This window comes from Pterocles gutturalis, unplaced genomic scaffold (genome assembly GCF_000699245.1).
Source record: "Pterocles gutturalis isolate BGI_N339 unplaced genomic scaffold, ASM69924v1 scaffold8450, whole genome shotgun sequence".
Taxonomy (NCBI): Eukaryota; Metazoa; Chordata; class Aves; order Pterocliformes; family Pteroclidae; genus Pterocles; species Pterocles gutturalis.
Window position 1 is genome coordinate 20,842 of NW_010145824.1, and position 15,822 is coordinate 36,663.

General features: G+C 54.3%; 1 protein-coding gene across 1 annotated transcript in view; it reads right to left on the reverse strand.

The window, feature by feature from the left end:
- LAMA5 (laminin, alpha 5) overlaps positions 1 to 15,822 on the reverse strand; it is a 47,382-nt gene that overhangs the window by 13,036 nt on the left and 18,524 nt on the right. The window contains 25 exon segments of the mRNA XM_010085512.1: positions 7 to 60; positions 482 to 582; positions 1,045 to 1,259; positions 1,707 to 1,787; positions 2,010 to 2,137; positions 2,424 to 2,537; positions 3,111 to 3,341; positions 3,594 to 3,677; positions 3,763 to 3,864; positions 4,043 to 4,204; positions 4,558 to 4,698; positions 5,230 to 5,374; positions 5,589 to 5,795; positions 5,958 to 6,167; positions 6,451 to 6,566; positions 7,318 to 7,457; positions 7,653 to 7,779; positions 8,209 to 8,410; positions 8,691 to 8,788; positions 9,297 to 9,405; positions 9,986 to 10,146; positions 10,499 to 10,652; positions 11,388 to 11,494; positions 11,597 to 11,739; positions 14,139 to 14,268. Of these exon segments, the coding sequence (XP_010083814.1) occupies positions 7 to 60; positions 482 to 582; positions 1,045 to 1,259; positions 1,707 to 1,787; positions 2,010 to 2,137; positions 2,424 to 2,537; positions 3,111 to 3,341; positions 3,594 to 3,677; positions 3,763 to 3,864; positions 4,043 to 4,204; positions 4,558 to 4,698; positions 5,230 to 5,374; positions 5,589 to 5,795; positions 5,958 to 6,167; positions 6,451 to 6,566; positions 7,318 to 7,457; positions 7,653 to 7,779; positions 8,209 to 8,410; positions 8,691 to 8,788; positions 9,297 to 9,405; positions 9,986 to 10,146; positions 10,499 to 10,652; positions 11,388 to 11,494; positions 11,597 to 11,739; positions 14,139 to 14,268 (3,462 nt within the window).

Sequence of the window (15,822 nt, forward strand, 5' to 3'; positions counted from 1 at the left end):
GCCGACGTCGCAGCCACACCTCCGGCAGCCGGAGCATCCCTCGAAGCCGTAGTAGCCCTCCTGGGGAAGAGCAGAGTAGTGGGTGCCCTGTTCAGCAAGAGGGCATGTGTGCCTCCCTCCTGGGACAGGCGGAGGCGATGTAGGACCCCAGGCTTGCCTTCTAGGTGTGTTTTGACTACCCCCAAACTCATACCAACATGGCAAAGGTTTGGAGCTGCAACAAGAGCCCAGACACACCGCAGCACTGCCCTGCAGACCTGCCCTTTCCCTGCAATGCCCACACTGGATGCTGCCAGGTGGTGGATGGAGCATGGGGGCTGGTTCTTTAACAGGCTTTTGCCATGCAAAGGCAGATCAAATCCAATTTTAACCCCCTGGCTGCCACATCGCTCCACTCACAGGCCTGGGGATGACACACCAGGGCTGCCCTTTGTCCCTGTGCAAAGGACAGGCACCATCCCAGTACGCAGGTGGCCCTCACCTCGCAGCGGTCGCAGTGCTGGCCGGTCACTCCAGTCTTGCAGAAGCACTGGCCGGTTTGTGGATGGCACGACTCTGTCCCACAAGGTGAACAGTTGCACTCTGCCCAGGGGAAAATGCACCCAGTTATATGCCAAGGAGACTGCTCAGCCACTCACAAACTTTTTTCCCAACAGGGAGTCCTATTTCTCCCTTATCTATCATGGTCAGAGCAAAGACAGAGCCTCTCTCCTCTTGGATTTGCTCCTGACGTCAATTTATTCCCATGACACCTGCCCAGGCACCGCTGCTGCAGTAGCTGCTCAGGGCAAGACCGTTCCAGCCTGGGCATGGTTTAGTGGCTTGCATTCAGGGGTGGGTTGGAGGTTATGAAGTTGTGATGCTGGAGGGCAGGTTTGTGGAGTTGGTTTTTTTTCTTATTATCGCCTTTGGAGGACGCCTGCAATGTGTGCAAGCAAGCGCATGACTCATCAGGGACATGCACAGCCTGGCTAAGGTGCTAACACGTCCACGGTCAAGTCTGGCCATCTTCCCCCTGCAGTGCTTGCCGCCTGCCCCACTCACGTGTGCAGTTCTTGGCTGCCACGGCATCCCCGTAGTAGCCGGGGCTGCAGAGCTCGCAGCGCGCGCCGGCCGTGTGGTGCATGCACCCCGTGCAGGCGCCTGTCAGGGAGTCGCAGCTGCTGAACAGCATGTTGGGATCCGTGTTCCCGCTGCAGTCGCAGGGCTGGCACGAGCTGCCGATCACCAAGGGATTGCCGTAGTATCCTGGGGCACACCTGGAGAAATACAGCAAGTTAAAACACAGCCAAGCACTGGAGGGATCCCCACAGCTCACGCCTGCACCACGCTTGAGTCCTGTGCAATGGTAACAGTGCGAGCATCCAACGCTTCTAACCGCTGCAGCCCTCGGGGACCTCCAAGCACTTTGTGTTTTGCCTCATGATGCCCCAGAAAGGTGCCTTCATCCCAGAGTGCAAGTCAAGGCAAAGCACAGGTAAGTAATCCACCCACGGTAACACAATATATCAGCAGTGGAGACAGCAAGAGGGCAACTGCAGGCTGAAAAGGATTGAAAGAAATCCTTCCAGAGCAAAGCACGCTGCAGGCAGAGCCAACTGTTTCCTTTGCAGTGTGTACTAGGACAACTTCACTTCTGCCACAGCATCGGCTGCACAGGGCTTGGGTGTGCATAGCCTCAGGAACATGGGTGCCGTTGCCCTTACCGCTCACAGTTGGGTCCAGCGTAGCCGGGCTTGCAGAGGCACTGGGTGTTGGAGCCCTTGTGGACACAACCGACGGCAAAACTGAAACAACAAGGGGTGAACAGGAGGGTGCAGTTATCCCTGACATGGTGCCCCGGGAGCTGATCACTCCGTTGGGGGCTGCTGGGGCTTTAGGGATGGAGATGGTTCAGGCCCACGGACAAGGCTGGCACTGGGACACCACACCACCCTGATGGGGCACAGCCTGGTTCCCAGTGGTTAAACAGGGAGGCCAAACAGGCAATCCCATCCAAGGGTGCTTACTTGTTGGAGGCAACTGAAAGAGGGCATGGACACCCAACACACTGCAGGGGTTCTTCGGCAGAGCGGCTGCCCACGTAGCCATCCCTGCATCGCTCGCAGTGGTCTCCCTCTGTGTTGTGCTGGCAGTTCTGCAAGGAAAAGGCAGGCTGTGGGCTCAGCACTGACAGCAAGAAATGCTGGGCTGCACAAAGAATTCCCCACCAGATATGCGGATGCTTCAGCCCTTCCTCTTCCCCATAACTGTCTTTCACCCTAAGCTGACCCTGAGCAGGACCACCCCCAAAATGGCACATGCAGCCAATGCTCCAATTCAGGCACAGTCCTGCCAGCTCAGTCAGTATGGGAAGAGCTTTTTCATCACATGCTACAGACCTTATAACTCCAAAATATCATGCTGCTTCACTGTTTACTTACAAGGCATATCCCAGAGCCCGGCAGGCACTGATCCGAGTGGCCGTTGCAATGACATGGGATGCATTTTCCCAGAAAGAGCCCCTTGGTGTCCCTGTAGTAACCTGGAGCACATTCCTGAGGAGAGAAAAAAAGAGAGATCTGAAAAACAACCCAATACCCAGGCAAAGCAAAGAGACTAATTTAATTTCCATGACAGAATTCCCACAGGGTTGTACTGATGGAGAAGAGATTAAAAGCAACAATGAAGATTTTTCAGTGCAGCTGTCCTGCTCCTCATCAGTAGGAGATAACTGGCCAGACAGAAGGACCCGTTCCAAGGTACTGCATGCACTTCATTTTGGTCTGCACCACCTGAACGATCTCTCCATCATGTCTTTTCCAAGAGGACAGATGCAGCTAACACACCTTTCCCAGGTGCACTGTGTTGTGGTGGGAGGGGAGCCAGGACTGGGCTGGTGTTGGGGAGCCTGGGAGATGTTGTTCCTTGTTGTTGCACAACCTGAGCTGTAATTTCAACTGAAGCCCTCAGGGGTCGGCTTGGAAGCTGGTCCTCTGGCACCACTGCTTTGCACAACCATCCAAACCCAACGGCTGCCACCCACACCAAGCAGGAGGGGTGGCTGAGACCCCAAATGTGACTGTTTGACTCCCCTCTGCCTGGAGCAGCAGGTCTGCTTTCAGCCCTACCTGGCAGGAGTCCCCCTGGTAGTTAGCTGGGCAGAAGCACAGCTCCACGTTGCTGGCGCGGGTGCCCGTAGCCATGTCTGTTGCCACCTCCAGGACCACGCGGCGCAGGGACACGGACGAAGAGAGCTGGGAGAAGAGCGCCCGGATCTGCAGCTGCTCCAGGTTTGCCAGCACCATCATGAGCTCCTCTCTAGAGACAGGGTTGTGCGTCTCTGTGTGCCTGAAGTTACCCTGGTGGGAGAAAATCTGACCTTACCGGCAGGAAGCACAGGCACCTGAACATTCAGCCCAGCCTTCATTGCCCTGCTGCTGGGATCAATCCCCTTTGCACAGGTAAAACAGCTCTGGATCTCTACCGCTGCAATAGGCAGCACCTAAAAAACTGAGCTCAAAGCAATCATCCCTTCTGTCTACATGCTAGTCTTGCCCTTTCAACAGCATCTGAGCACTTACCTTGGTACACACTTGTGTGTGCAAACTCACCTCCACCAGCTGCAGCTGGCCTTCATGTACCTCCCCTGGGGATGGGTAGGTGCCTTCCAGAAACATGATGCTCATCTGATTTCCCTGGGAAAAGCAAGGAAGGTGTCAGTCACCACCTCATCCTGCCCATGCATTAGCAGGGGGCACCGGGGAATTTCTTGGGCTGCACCTTCAGGATCAAATCCGGGCGGGACTCCACGGGAATGAACACATCACCCCTCCGCAGGTTGGCGTGAAGCTCGTAGCGCAGGTACCCACCATAGGAGGAAACCTAAGGGAGAGACAAATTGCAGATGGTGCTGGCAGTCCACACTGAGATGGGGCAGAGCTGCCCGTGCTCAGCCGGAGCGCGAGCAATGCCTGCGTGTCCGTGGGCATGCTGCTGGCACACGCGTTGGAGGGGTCAGGGATGGGCATGACTGCTGGTCCAGCTGCCACTGTGCCCTTACCCGGTCCCCAAGGTAGGAGCTGGGTGCAACCCAGTAGAGCTCCTGGTAGGCATCCGGGAGGTTCTTGAGATCAGCGCGGAGGAGCTGCTCCCGCAGGCTCAGAGTTGTCGGCACTTCTTGGCGGTCGCTGCTCAACAAGAGCCACCCGTTCATGTCAACGAACTGTAGGGGAAGAGCAAACGTACATCGTCTAGTTGAGCTATGGGAAGTATGTGGGTGCTGATGCTCCAGAAGAGCAAGTCCCAGAGCAGCAGAAAGAATGACAACAGGCTCACAACCTCACATGCAACCTGATAAAGCCACTGGAAAGCTGAGTACCACCCCTGCCTCCCACCTGGCAGTCCCCCCATGCCAGGACTTCCCACCCTATGAGACCCCAGAGGCCAGGAAAAGGGGCTGAAAGTGGGAGATGGGCACAAGGAAAACGGAGGGGTAGGGTTAATGCAGGACAGAGACCCCAGGCAGATGGGAACACAACCAACCTGTAGGCTCTGGTGGCCCCTGGCCCCTCTCACCTCAGCTCGGTGCTTCTCAGCGCTGCGGCAGCGATCTGTCGCACCAAAGCAGAAACACTTGGTGCAGCCCTTGGGATTGCTGGCATCCAAAGAAAACGTCCCCAGGCGGCACTGGTCACACCTTGGACCCTCCACATTTTCCTGGAAGACAAGCAAAGCTCAACAGCGTCAGCAGCTCCTCACGAGGCCTTAGTGGAGCACAGAGATGTTGTACAAGTGATCAAAGCACAACGATGTGATGCTGGGAGATGATTACGCAGTCCCTGAACAGGCTTGCTTGCACCCCACCCATCAAACATTAAATTCACCCAGAGCAAGCACTTGTGAAGCAGGCAGCTCAGCAGCGGTTCGAGTTACTCTGCTGTCACACAGGAGCAGGAGTCAGCAGGGCTGACAGCTCTACCTGCACCGGGCACTGACACGGGGCTGGACTCACATCTCCCCAGGGACAGCACAAAGAGTGAGCCTTCACGGCCAGGAAAGATGGGGAGAACGAGTCTTTCAGGGAACCCACCATCACGTGGGCAGGCTGGCTGCAGCTCAGGCCCACAGGCACTCTCTTCCAGCCCTGCGCCCTCCCGGCACGCCAGACACCCCCAGCCCCCATACCCACAGCCAGAGGAGAGTTGAGCCCAGGAGAAAGGCACCATGCGAAGGCATCGAGGGACTGACCTTGCAGTGACACTGCCCTGTGACCGGGTCACACACACTCGCTTCAGTGCCAGCCTGGTGGCAGTCACACCGCCGGCAGTTGGGGTACTGGTAGTAGCCAGGGGCACAGAGGTCACACTGGCGCCCGATGATGTTGGGCTTGCACCTGGATGGGACACGAGAGCCACAGCATTAGAAACCTCCGCCTTCTGCTGCGGAAAGCTGAGCTTTCAGAGCTTCACCCACACTGGCACGACACAGTGTTGATGAGGATTTCCCCATCCTGCCCGTTTCCTCCCGGCAGCCGCCGTGTCCCATCACTCCCGCAGGGACCAGGGATGCTGCCAGACACGGCCAGTGCCAGGACAGGGCTCCCGCACCTGCACTGCCCGCTGTCCACGTCGCAGCCGGGCTCCGTCAGCTCCTGCACGCCGGGCCGAGAGCAGTTGCAGTCCTCGCAGCCGATGAGCGGGTGGCAGCCAAAGGTCTGGGGCTCGCACACAACACACTCAGGCTTCAGGGTGTGCGGAGGGCAGATGCACTGCCCCGTCACTTCGAGTCGCAGGCTGGAAGGGGCAGAAAAGGGGCTGTGTTTGGGGGAGCAATGCCCAGGCAGCCCAAGGAGAGCACAGCTGGGCTGTTTTCATGCAAGTGGAGCCTTACAGGGCTGGAAAACACAGCCATCTCCCAAAACAGCCTCAGCCCTGTAAGTGGCAAGAAAGCAGAGTGGGAGATGGGACAACTCACGCCTGCAGTTGGGGAAGCCCCAGTAGCCGGTGGCACAGCGGGAGCACTCTCGCCCGATGACGTTGGGCTTGCAGGGACACTGCCCGCCGAAGGGCTCGCACTGGCTGCTCCGTGCTCCTGCCTCGTGGCACTGGCAGGGCAGCGCCCCGTTGTTGTAGAAGAGGGAGAGCGAGGTGGCAGAGTCACGGCAGAACTTGGACGACGTGCTGGGGCTGCAGGGGAAGGCAGGAGGAGAAATCACCTTGCTGCACACCCTGACAGTCTCCCTACCACCCCAAAATCCAATGGGATCTCCTACAGCAATGGGCAGGGAATTAGTGGGAGGGAGAGCCTGTGACATCGAGATCCCCCAAAATACCCACAGGTTTGGTCGTTAGATAAGGAAAGCCTTAACCAGACCCCTCCCCTGCCCCACACGAAGGGAAGAGGTTTTGGCTCCGGAGGAGTGTGCAGTCTGTAGGCAGCAGAGCAGCCACCAAGAGCCAAGGGTCTCACTTGATGTAGAAACTGTTGATGCCACAGCTGCTGATGAAGTCGTAGGACTTGTCCAGGGGTTCCTCCTGCAGGTACTGAGAGCTGTAGCTGTCCTCAGGCACCACGAGGATGTAATCCTGCAAAGCAAGGATAAGATGCGTGATCCACGCTCCTTAGCTTACCCAGACAGACACAACCCAAAATGCACCTTTAACTTCTCATCAACTCATCTCTTGCTGGGATAGCGCATAACGCACAAAGTGCCCGAGTACTGTAAAGACCAGGGATCACCTCTCGATTGAGGTCTGCCCACCAGGGTCCATTAGAGTAAATGTGTAAATCATCCATGTGAGGGATGACCCAAATTCATGGGAGTAAAAAAAAAGCAGAATACCCCAAAAGGGCAGCATGGGCTGTGCTTCAGCACAGAGGCAGGCAGTCACCGTCATCTCAGACTCCTAGACATGAAGGCACCTGGGTTCCAATTCTGTCTTTCAGTCATTAATCCACATTTTGGTCAATCTTCTCATCCTGTTGCCTGAGAATAACAAGGGCTACCTGCTCTCACGTTGAGATTTGCCTGGACTAAAAACACTATGCAGGTGCAAAATATTACTGGAGTAGGAACAAGGCTTATTCTGGATTATCACAAGCTATGTATGCAAAGCAACAGCTTCCCTATCTGCCTTGCTTTGGTATTAAAACCACGCAGGTCTGCCATATACTGACCCTGTCTCTGTGAATTCTGCCCTCAATTCTACACCGACTTTCTAGGGTAGTTCAGAAACAGAGTGATGGTGGGAAACATTCCTGCGGTTCCATAGTGACAAAAATCCCCAAGGACAAACTCCATCCAGCATGTCCCAGGAGCTTCCCAGAGAGACTCACCAGCCACAGCTGCTTGCCCTCTGGCACTCGAACAACCACAGTCAGATCATTATCGGTAACATCCAGGATGATCTGGTCCTCAGAAACTACCAGGCTCCGGCACCCATAGCCATGTGGGCAGAAAGTAGCGTTGGTCTGACCTGAAAAGACCACACACTCATTGGTCCCACATTTCTCTTGCAGTCCCCACCAGACCCTTTCGGTTTGCAACAGGTTAAGTCAGTCTCGCTTCATCTTTGCACTCCTCAGTGAACCCACAGCTATCCTCTGGCATCAAAAACTTTCCAAGGCTTCTGCCTACTAGTAGCTTCCCCCGGGTCCCCTGCTCTTCTCACCTTGCCAGATGCGCCCACCGTTGATTAACACTTCCACGGGGAAGGTGGGATGGTTGGGCTGGTAGTAGTGTAGGATGAAGGCATAGCGTCCCAGGGTCTGGATCCGGCTGTTAAACACAACAGCAGCCTGGCCCGAAACAGCAGAACAAAGAGAAAAAACCCCACATCCGATGCCTGTACTCACAGCTAGGATGTTTTTTATTATTGCATCAATTTGTGCTCTTATTGCACAACTGTCAGGTTACAGACTGTCAGGTCTTTTGTTCACTTTTGGTGAATCGAGCCCTCGTGCCTCCACACTCCCCCTCTAACAGCGCCACCTGCAGAGCTTTTCCTGGGAGCCCACAGAACCAAGCAGGCTTGAATGGAGCTAAGACAGGGAGTCCACAGGAATTACAGGTTCAGAGACAGTTTACAGTCCAAATCAAATTCTGAAAATGCTAATTGCTAAATTGCTAATTGCTAAAGCTACTTAATAGAGAAGGAAAACTTCTCCCTGCCCGAGGTGTCCGGTGTCACAGCACCAAACCAGCCCAACCCACGCCCATGTCACTACCTGCTGTGGCTGCAGGAGGATGAGCTCTGCGGCAGGGTCCACCACCGTGGGAGGCCGAGGTGCAGGCTCCACCGGGACCCCAGCTAGAGCCACATGAACAGCCTGAGCCAGGGGGACATCAGGGGCAATGGGCACAGCCTGGCCCACCTCCAAAACGATCGACTGCGAAAGCTTCAGGAACCTTGAGGGAACACAGGAACTGCTGCAAAACAAGGAGAAAATGGGATGTAAAGATCTCTGACAACTAAAGAGAGAGGCTATCGGGTCCTGGCAGCAGAAGTACGCCCTGTAACGCCTGGCAGACTACAAAGCATGCCTGCTGAAGGAGAGCTTTCTACCGGGACCCCTGGGGCTCTGGGCCATGGGCTCAGCAAAGGAAGAACAGGAACCTTGCACAGGCTAACTCCTGTGCAAATATTGATTCAAAGCTTTTGGAAACAGCTATGTTCATCCTAAAACCCCGAGGAGCCAGAGGCTCTTACCTGTTGGATGAGAACGTGCCATGGACGCTGATGCAATGCACCCTGGGCTCGATGAACTCCATGGTGAACTGCGCAGCAGGTGCGAGGTACACTTTGTGCTGCCACGTGGGAGAGAGAGAGATGCCCGGTTACCGACAGCCTTTGGCACGGGGAGCCTCCAGCAGTCTTTGTGCCCACCAGCCATCAGGCTGCCCACACTAAGCACCTCCTTATCAGACACTGCAGCTAATACATGGCCATCACACCTCCTTTTACTGCCCCTTCTTCCTTGGCACAAGCCCTAAGGCATTCAGGAGCTCCAGATATTTATGGGATTCTTCTGTCCTTGGCTAAGCAACTGTGAATGCCTTCAAGGTAAAATAGGAAGAGGCACAGCCACAGCTGCAAAACTCCCTCTGCAAAGAGCATCTTCTTCTCCCAAACCCCAGTCCCATGATCTACTTCAAAACACACCACTGACCACGTTCTCCACCTTGGCCTCCTCATGGCACACACTAAGATCTAGTATCCTGTCCAAACAGGACTAGAAAACCCTTCTCCAGGCTAGGTGCCACTCCTGCCTCTCCCTGCAACTGCCAACAGAGCCGTGCCCAGAGGGAGCCTTACCAGGAAGAAGTCAGCCAGATCAGAGGCGAACTGGATGGTGGCCTCTGAGGTAAGTTCAAAAGTTGCCATGCGGCTCTGGGAATCCACAGCAACCCCTCGACAAAGGAAACTGTAAGAGAAACACAGATCTTGAAGCCAGCCTTGAGCAGGGTCATGACCCATTTCTTGTCTTGCCAGCTATATGTCCTGAAGCTACTTATACAAAGTCCCTGTAAATCTTTTGCTGCCTTTTCTGCCAAACCGTAGAGTGAAGTTTCCCAAGGACACCCCAGACATTTGTTTCCTATCGCAAAGGTTGCGGTCTGAACTCAGACACTTTTACAGCAAGGGACAGGGTTCCACCTCCACCAACAGCTTCAATAAACCTGCCCGAAGGCCATTCCCTAAATCAGGGCCCCTACCAACATACCCAGCTGTAAACGGGACCAACAGGTTATCTCCTGGCAGAGGCATCAGCAGACTACGTTGGCACAGGCAGCGTGCCAGGGATGCCATCTATTTCCCAGGGATGGACAGTCACTAAAATCCATGTCCAGCTAGAATGAGCTTGGACACACACAGCTCAGATGTACAACACTGAGGCACTGCTTTGTTCATGTGATAAAACAGAAAAAGCTCAACTCGGGGGGCCTGTCCTTGCCATGTTAGATGAGGACTGAACCCTTTCTCCGACTCAGAGCTGACCGTACCTGTAGACACACGGGTAGAAGATGAAGATGCCCTGCTGCATGGCTAAGTGGGGCGAGCTCACAGCAACGCCCACTGTCTGCAAAGCGTTGGTGTTGGCGTACTCCACCACCAGCACGTATTTCCCAGGCTGGGCGACAGGCAGGGAGAGCTGGACTTCCACCTGGAAGACAAAGAGATGACTGAGCAGGGGTCTCCTGTCTCACTCCTTGCAGTGAGCATGTGCAGGACACCTGCGGTGCAAACGAGCCTCCTCTGCAGCTGAGGGGACAACTCTTACCTGTCCCACGTGTGTCCTTGCAAGCCCTTTGCATGTCAGACACTGCTTTTGGGTGCCTTGAACAACAGGGCATGCAAGCACACAGCTGTGAGACTGAGGGGACTACAGTGGGGTGTACATGGGTGAAAAGCCCTGCTGGTAGCCTGCCCAGGGATACGTAAAGCACCCAGCCATGGGAGCAGAGGGACGAGCGCCGCAGTGCCCACCCGAGGGATGGAACAGAAGTGTCACTCACATCACTGCCGCTGCACATCGCCATCCGGGGATGGGAGGGGGTGAGCTGCTCGGTGGGACACCCTCTGGGTAAGCGGTTGTCCAGCCTGCACACCGCGTCCACCCCTGATGCAGCAGGGAAGCCGTCCACAGACAGGTACTTATACAAGAGGCAGCTAAACACATAAAGAAAAAAATTGCAAAGTATGGTTGTAACATCACAATTGTAAGAGTCGAGAGCACCCATGCAGCCTGATCCCAGCAAGATTTGCAAAAGGCTTTGGTCCAACATGAAGGCTCCACTGCCCGAATGAACATCTCTGGTTAGTGTGAAGCAACAGACTGTGTATTACAGGACCCACAACGGCCATAACAACAAAAAGCTTCTCTCCCCTTGCAATGTGCTTTATCCTGGGGACCACTGCTATAGTGGAGGGGACAACTGGTGTCCAGAATCCAACCAGTCTTCCTGCCAAGATGGACAGCAAAGTCTTGGGCAGAGCAAGCAGATGCACTGAGATGCTCTAAGCACTACCAGGCTCTGCTCATTCGTTCTGAACAGTCCAGCAAGACCTAACTCATTGTAGCTGTTTTCCAGGGCTGTTGACTGACATACAGCCCGGCACTGGGAACACAGCCTGGAAGAGAGGACTATGGTCTTACTGGGTGAGCTGCCCCTCCAGGGTCCATGAGAACACATAGACTGCCTGTGCCATAGATGAGGAGATCTACACGTTGGCTTTCTGGGACAGCGCAGGTTCAGTGGGCGTTATCAACCACAGCAAAGTGCTCCACTAAGCAGCGCTATTGCACCCAGACCCTCACAGACTGTGCACTGTATATATTTCTTAATCCCAGGTCAAGAGGAGCTGGGTAGGTCCCACACAGCACAAAGGCACGGAGATCCTTACTTCTGGGTGGCTTGTTCTGGGGCTGTCTGGTAGGTACATGGCTCCGTGACCTTTAGCTGCAGTATTGGAGCTTCATAGTACGAGCTGGGGAGCAAAACCAGATAGTCCTAGGAGGAGAGATGGGAGAGTTGGTTATGTTTGGGCCACTTGCCCTCAGGGAGCTGCTGAAGCCCCCCCGTGGTGGATGGAGCATGGGGGCTGGTCCTTACCAGGAGCACACCCTCTGCTTCAACAACCAGAGACCAGGTGTTGGGGTTGAGTACGAAGGGCTCCCCAAAGCTGTTCTGTGGGACGGTGACAAAGGCTGGCTCCGTGCTGGGAGCAAAAACAATCTGCTTGGTCTGCTCTGTACCTGGAGTGGGAGGGATGAGAGGCTGTGAAGGGACTGATATGGGAAGCCTGGGGCTGCAAATAGAAGGCTATGCTCAGGGAAGCAGCTCTGTAGTGCAGTGGGTAGTCCCGGGCTACTGCTCTCTTGGTGCTGCCGTAGCAGATGCATCACAACCTCGTGCTGTCCCGTAACAGAGACATTCACTCTGAATCTCAGTAGCTTAATAAGAGGGGGAAAAAAAATAAAAAAAAAAAAAAAATCAGAAAAATCACTACAATCCTTAATGCTAATCCACAGCTTTCACAGTCTGCTCTGCATCCCCAGACTGCAAAGCATCAAGTACTGCATGCCAAGGAGCATTTTGCCAGCTAGAGAAGGAAGGAACTCATCTGTGAAGAATTTATTCTGAGACAGACAAAAAGAATTACCTAGATACATTCTTCCTCAGGGCTGTTCTGACCCCAGCCCCACAGGTGAGATACCTGTCTTCTGGCAAACCCTCAGACCCCAAGCTGTGCTCCTGTCTTTCTTGCCAGCCACAGGCTCTGCACCCAAGATTTGGACAATAATTTTAATCGACAGGACAGAACGGGTTTAAGGCCTCATCCTGCTGCTGCTGAACAGCTCCTTGGCTCAGCTGACACAGTCCCATAGCCTTTGTATTCAGTAACTTTGGATGCAATAACAACACAGCACCTAGAAGCAGACTGACTGTCTGGAAGTCTCAGGAGCATTTTGAAGAGCATGGGTGAGAGGGATTCACCGAGTATGACGGCACGGTGAGCAGATGAGATGAAGAAGGAAATGGGGAACGTGGCACGCTGACTATCCTTGTGTATCCACCAAGGCATAATGCAGAGGGCCAGAAGCTAAAGCAAGGGCTTGTGCTACTGCTGGGTGGGCTCAGCCCCTTCCCATGTGTGCTAGCTCTGTGACATGCCCGGCACCAGCTGAGGCTGAGCCCTGGCTTTCTCAGATGGGAAGCAGAGGTGAGGATGCAAGGAGTGAAGAGATTTCCCTGAACAGGGTAGATGTCTTGACAAGCTGACGTTTCACATCCCTTTGAGACGATGCACAACTCAAACAGCCATGGCTTCTGGAGCTGGGGTGGGTGAAACCAGTATGCAAAATCACATACTCAGAAAAGGCTTCCCTTTTTGCAAGCCAGAACTTCCAACTTGTCTTCACTCCAGGCTGCTCGTCCTTCACCACGTGAAGCCCATTCCACCGAGTCAGAAGGTGGCTCAGCATTTCTGGAGCTGACCTGGCCTATCAAGGAAGCTGCTCTCATGGATCCCGCTGCTGGTCAGTCTGGCAGCTTGCCTTCATCACCAGAAAAATCAAATGTTGCTTCTGAGCAAGGAGGGAAGCATGTTGTAAGGCAAATGAGCTCTGCTGCTGGATAGGACAGATTAAATACTTCCCAACCTTTGGTGGGATCCTAAGGCACAAGCACGGCTCATCCTTCTCTTCTCTTTCTGCTGTGTGTAATCCACTGGCCATAAAAATAACCAGCTATTTTTCTCCTCAAAAAAAAGTAGAAAACTAATATCTTGGCATTTCAAACCTTGCATAACACATCAAAGGCAAAACACCTTCTAGGTCAATTCAAGAGAGAACTTCACACACTGATAAATTACGTAGCTGGCGTCGACAGCCTTGTGCTGCGCACGTATGGTCTGGAGGAAGAGCTTCAGCAGAATCAGGAGTAAAATCAATCAGCCAGCCATCCACTAGGACACTTGCACAGCCTCAGGTCTGTCCCCATGCATTCTGGATCATATTAATTCCCACAATAATTGTTGTCCAGGTCTCTAGGCTTGTTCAGACATCTTTTTGTGGCTCTTCTTCTCCAGCAGCTCATGGCTTGATGAGAAGACACTGGACCAGAGTGCAATCCCTGTATAAGATGCAATTCCACACCAATTCCAAAGCCCACACCACGTGTGAAGCCAGCAGCCTGGTTTGGGAGAAGCGCAAGGCAAGGGCAGGACTGCCATATGAGGGCACCTGTGAAACAAAACCATGTCCAGCTGCCAAGCTTTGGATCCAGTTCCCAGCACTTGGCCCATTCTGGTTTTGTGGAAACTCAGCTCAGGTCTGCCTGGGGCACAGGAGTGATCTTGTCCTGTGCTGGAAAAGTTGTACCAAACCATACAACAGCCTTATCTCACACCAGCCTGGCTGATAACAGTCCTCAGGGCGCAGCCCCAGGACTGGGAACCAGCTTGCTCCTGTTTTCTTAAATAAGGGGGGCTGCAACCTCAAATCAGCCTTTCCAATGCCCTGCCATTGGAAGGGCAGGACTAACAGGTAAAGCCATATGGAAGTGTCTTCTGGAAAAGATGATGCAGGAGGTTGCCTGGGATGGGGAGGAGGTGGCGACGGTGCAGGGGAGCAGAGCAGTCTGGGATCCTTACCTCTCCTTCGTGGCTGATAAGCTGTAATTTTGCCATACACAGTGGCCCCTCCTGAATTAATATACCTCAGGATGACATGGAACAGATAGAGCTCTGCCTCCTTCACGTCTACAGTGACTCTGATTTTATTCTGCAAAAAGCAAAAAAGCACATGGGGCACAGGTCACTGAGGAGCCAGCTCCTGGCCGCTCACCTGCTCTGCGGGAGAGCCTGACCCGCCTGCCTACCTGCCTGCCTGCCTGCCTCTCTTCCCCCTCCCTCACCATCCCACGGCACGGCGCTGGCCGGCCACCTGAGACGGGCACACTGGGGACGGGCACACCTGGGGACGGGCACACCTGGGGCAGGAGAAGGGGCAGAGGAGCAGTGTCGCAGCATGGGATGCTCTGAGTGAGTCTAGAAGTGAAAAATGCACTTACAGTTGCCACAAACATTAAACTTTCCTTCCTCAACGACTGAGACCCTCCCTTCCACACTGGCAGGCCCCCGGCTGACGCAGCGGAAGACGAGGCGGAAGAGGGCGGGGGAGGTCACATTGAGAGTCACCACTACCTTGGGCTGGTGGGAGAGAGAAAGGGGAGAGAAGCAGAGCACACCTTCAATTACCTTCACCGCCAACAGCTACCAGCCCAAGCGCAGCCGCTCGGCTCACTGCTCCCAAAGCCACATGCCACAGCGCAAGGAGGAGACAAGCACACCCGCCCTACCGCACACAAGGCACAGATGCCTTGCGATGCCGTCCCTTTTGGGGACAGCCACCGAGGGAGCAAGCTGCCTGCGGGAAAGGGGTGGGGTGGCTCTGCTCACATCTGGAAGGTGCTGTGGCACAACAGGGTGGTTCGGCTGTCCTGGGGCACGTGCCACGCCAGAGGAAAGGTTTTAGGAAGTCCTTGCTGTTGTTATCGGCATGTTGCTTTTGGGCTTAGTGTGCCGTAACCAGACAGCAGGTACCCAGCGCCGAATCACCTGCCCTTGTGCCTATGGGGCTCTGCCCAGATCCTACAGAGGCTGCAAACTGAGCTGGTGCCTCGTCCTCAGGAACCCACAACGCGGAGGACTAGGGGTGCTAAGGGAGTGTGCCACTGATGTGTCAGCCCTCCACCTGCCAGGACACTGTTTGGCAAGACCTCAGTTTAGGAGATGATTAAGTCCAACCCATTCCAAGGGATCTAAGCATCTGCTTAAATATCCTCCTGCCCACAGGGGAAAGCTGGGGTCTGCCCAGGGAGACTCCTAACGAGGGCTCTGTGCTCTTCAAAGCTCCAGTTACACACCATCTTCCCACTAGAGAGCAAACTGGAAGGATCCTGCAGAGAGCAAACTACAGGTGAGACCTACCAGCAGAAAGCCACGTCCTAGCCCTTTTATCAAGGCCTATTTCTATCTCAAATGCCAACACTGGATACAAATCAGAAGTCATGAGCTTGAGCCTGAGCTCCATCCTTAAGCTTTAGGGCTAGGGTTTTCTCAAGGGAGCCTATGGGGGCTTGCTGCTCAGTTCCTGCTTACAAATTCAACGGGAAATGGCTAACACATTTGGCCCCTCTGTTAATTTACCTAAGCATGAAAAATTGAAGAAAAGTGAAAGTACACGCACCAGAATACGGAACATCTTACACAGGACAAGACTACCAGAGAATCGCTGTCCTGCACCCCATCCCCAAACACACACAGGTGACACTTC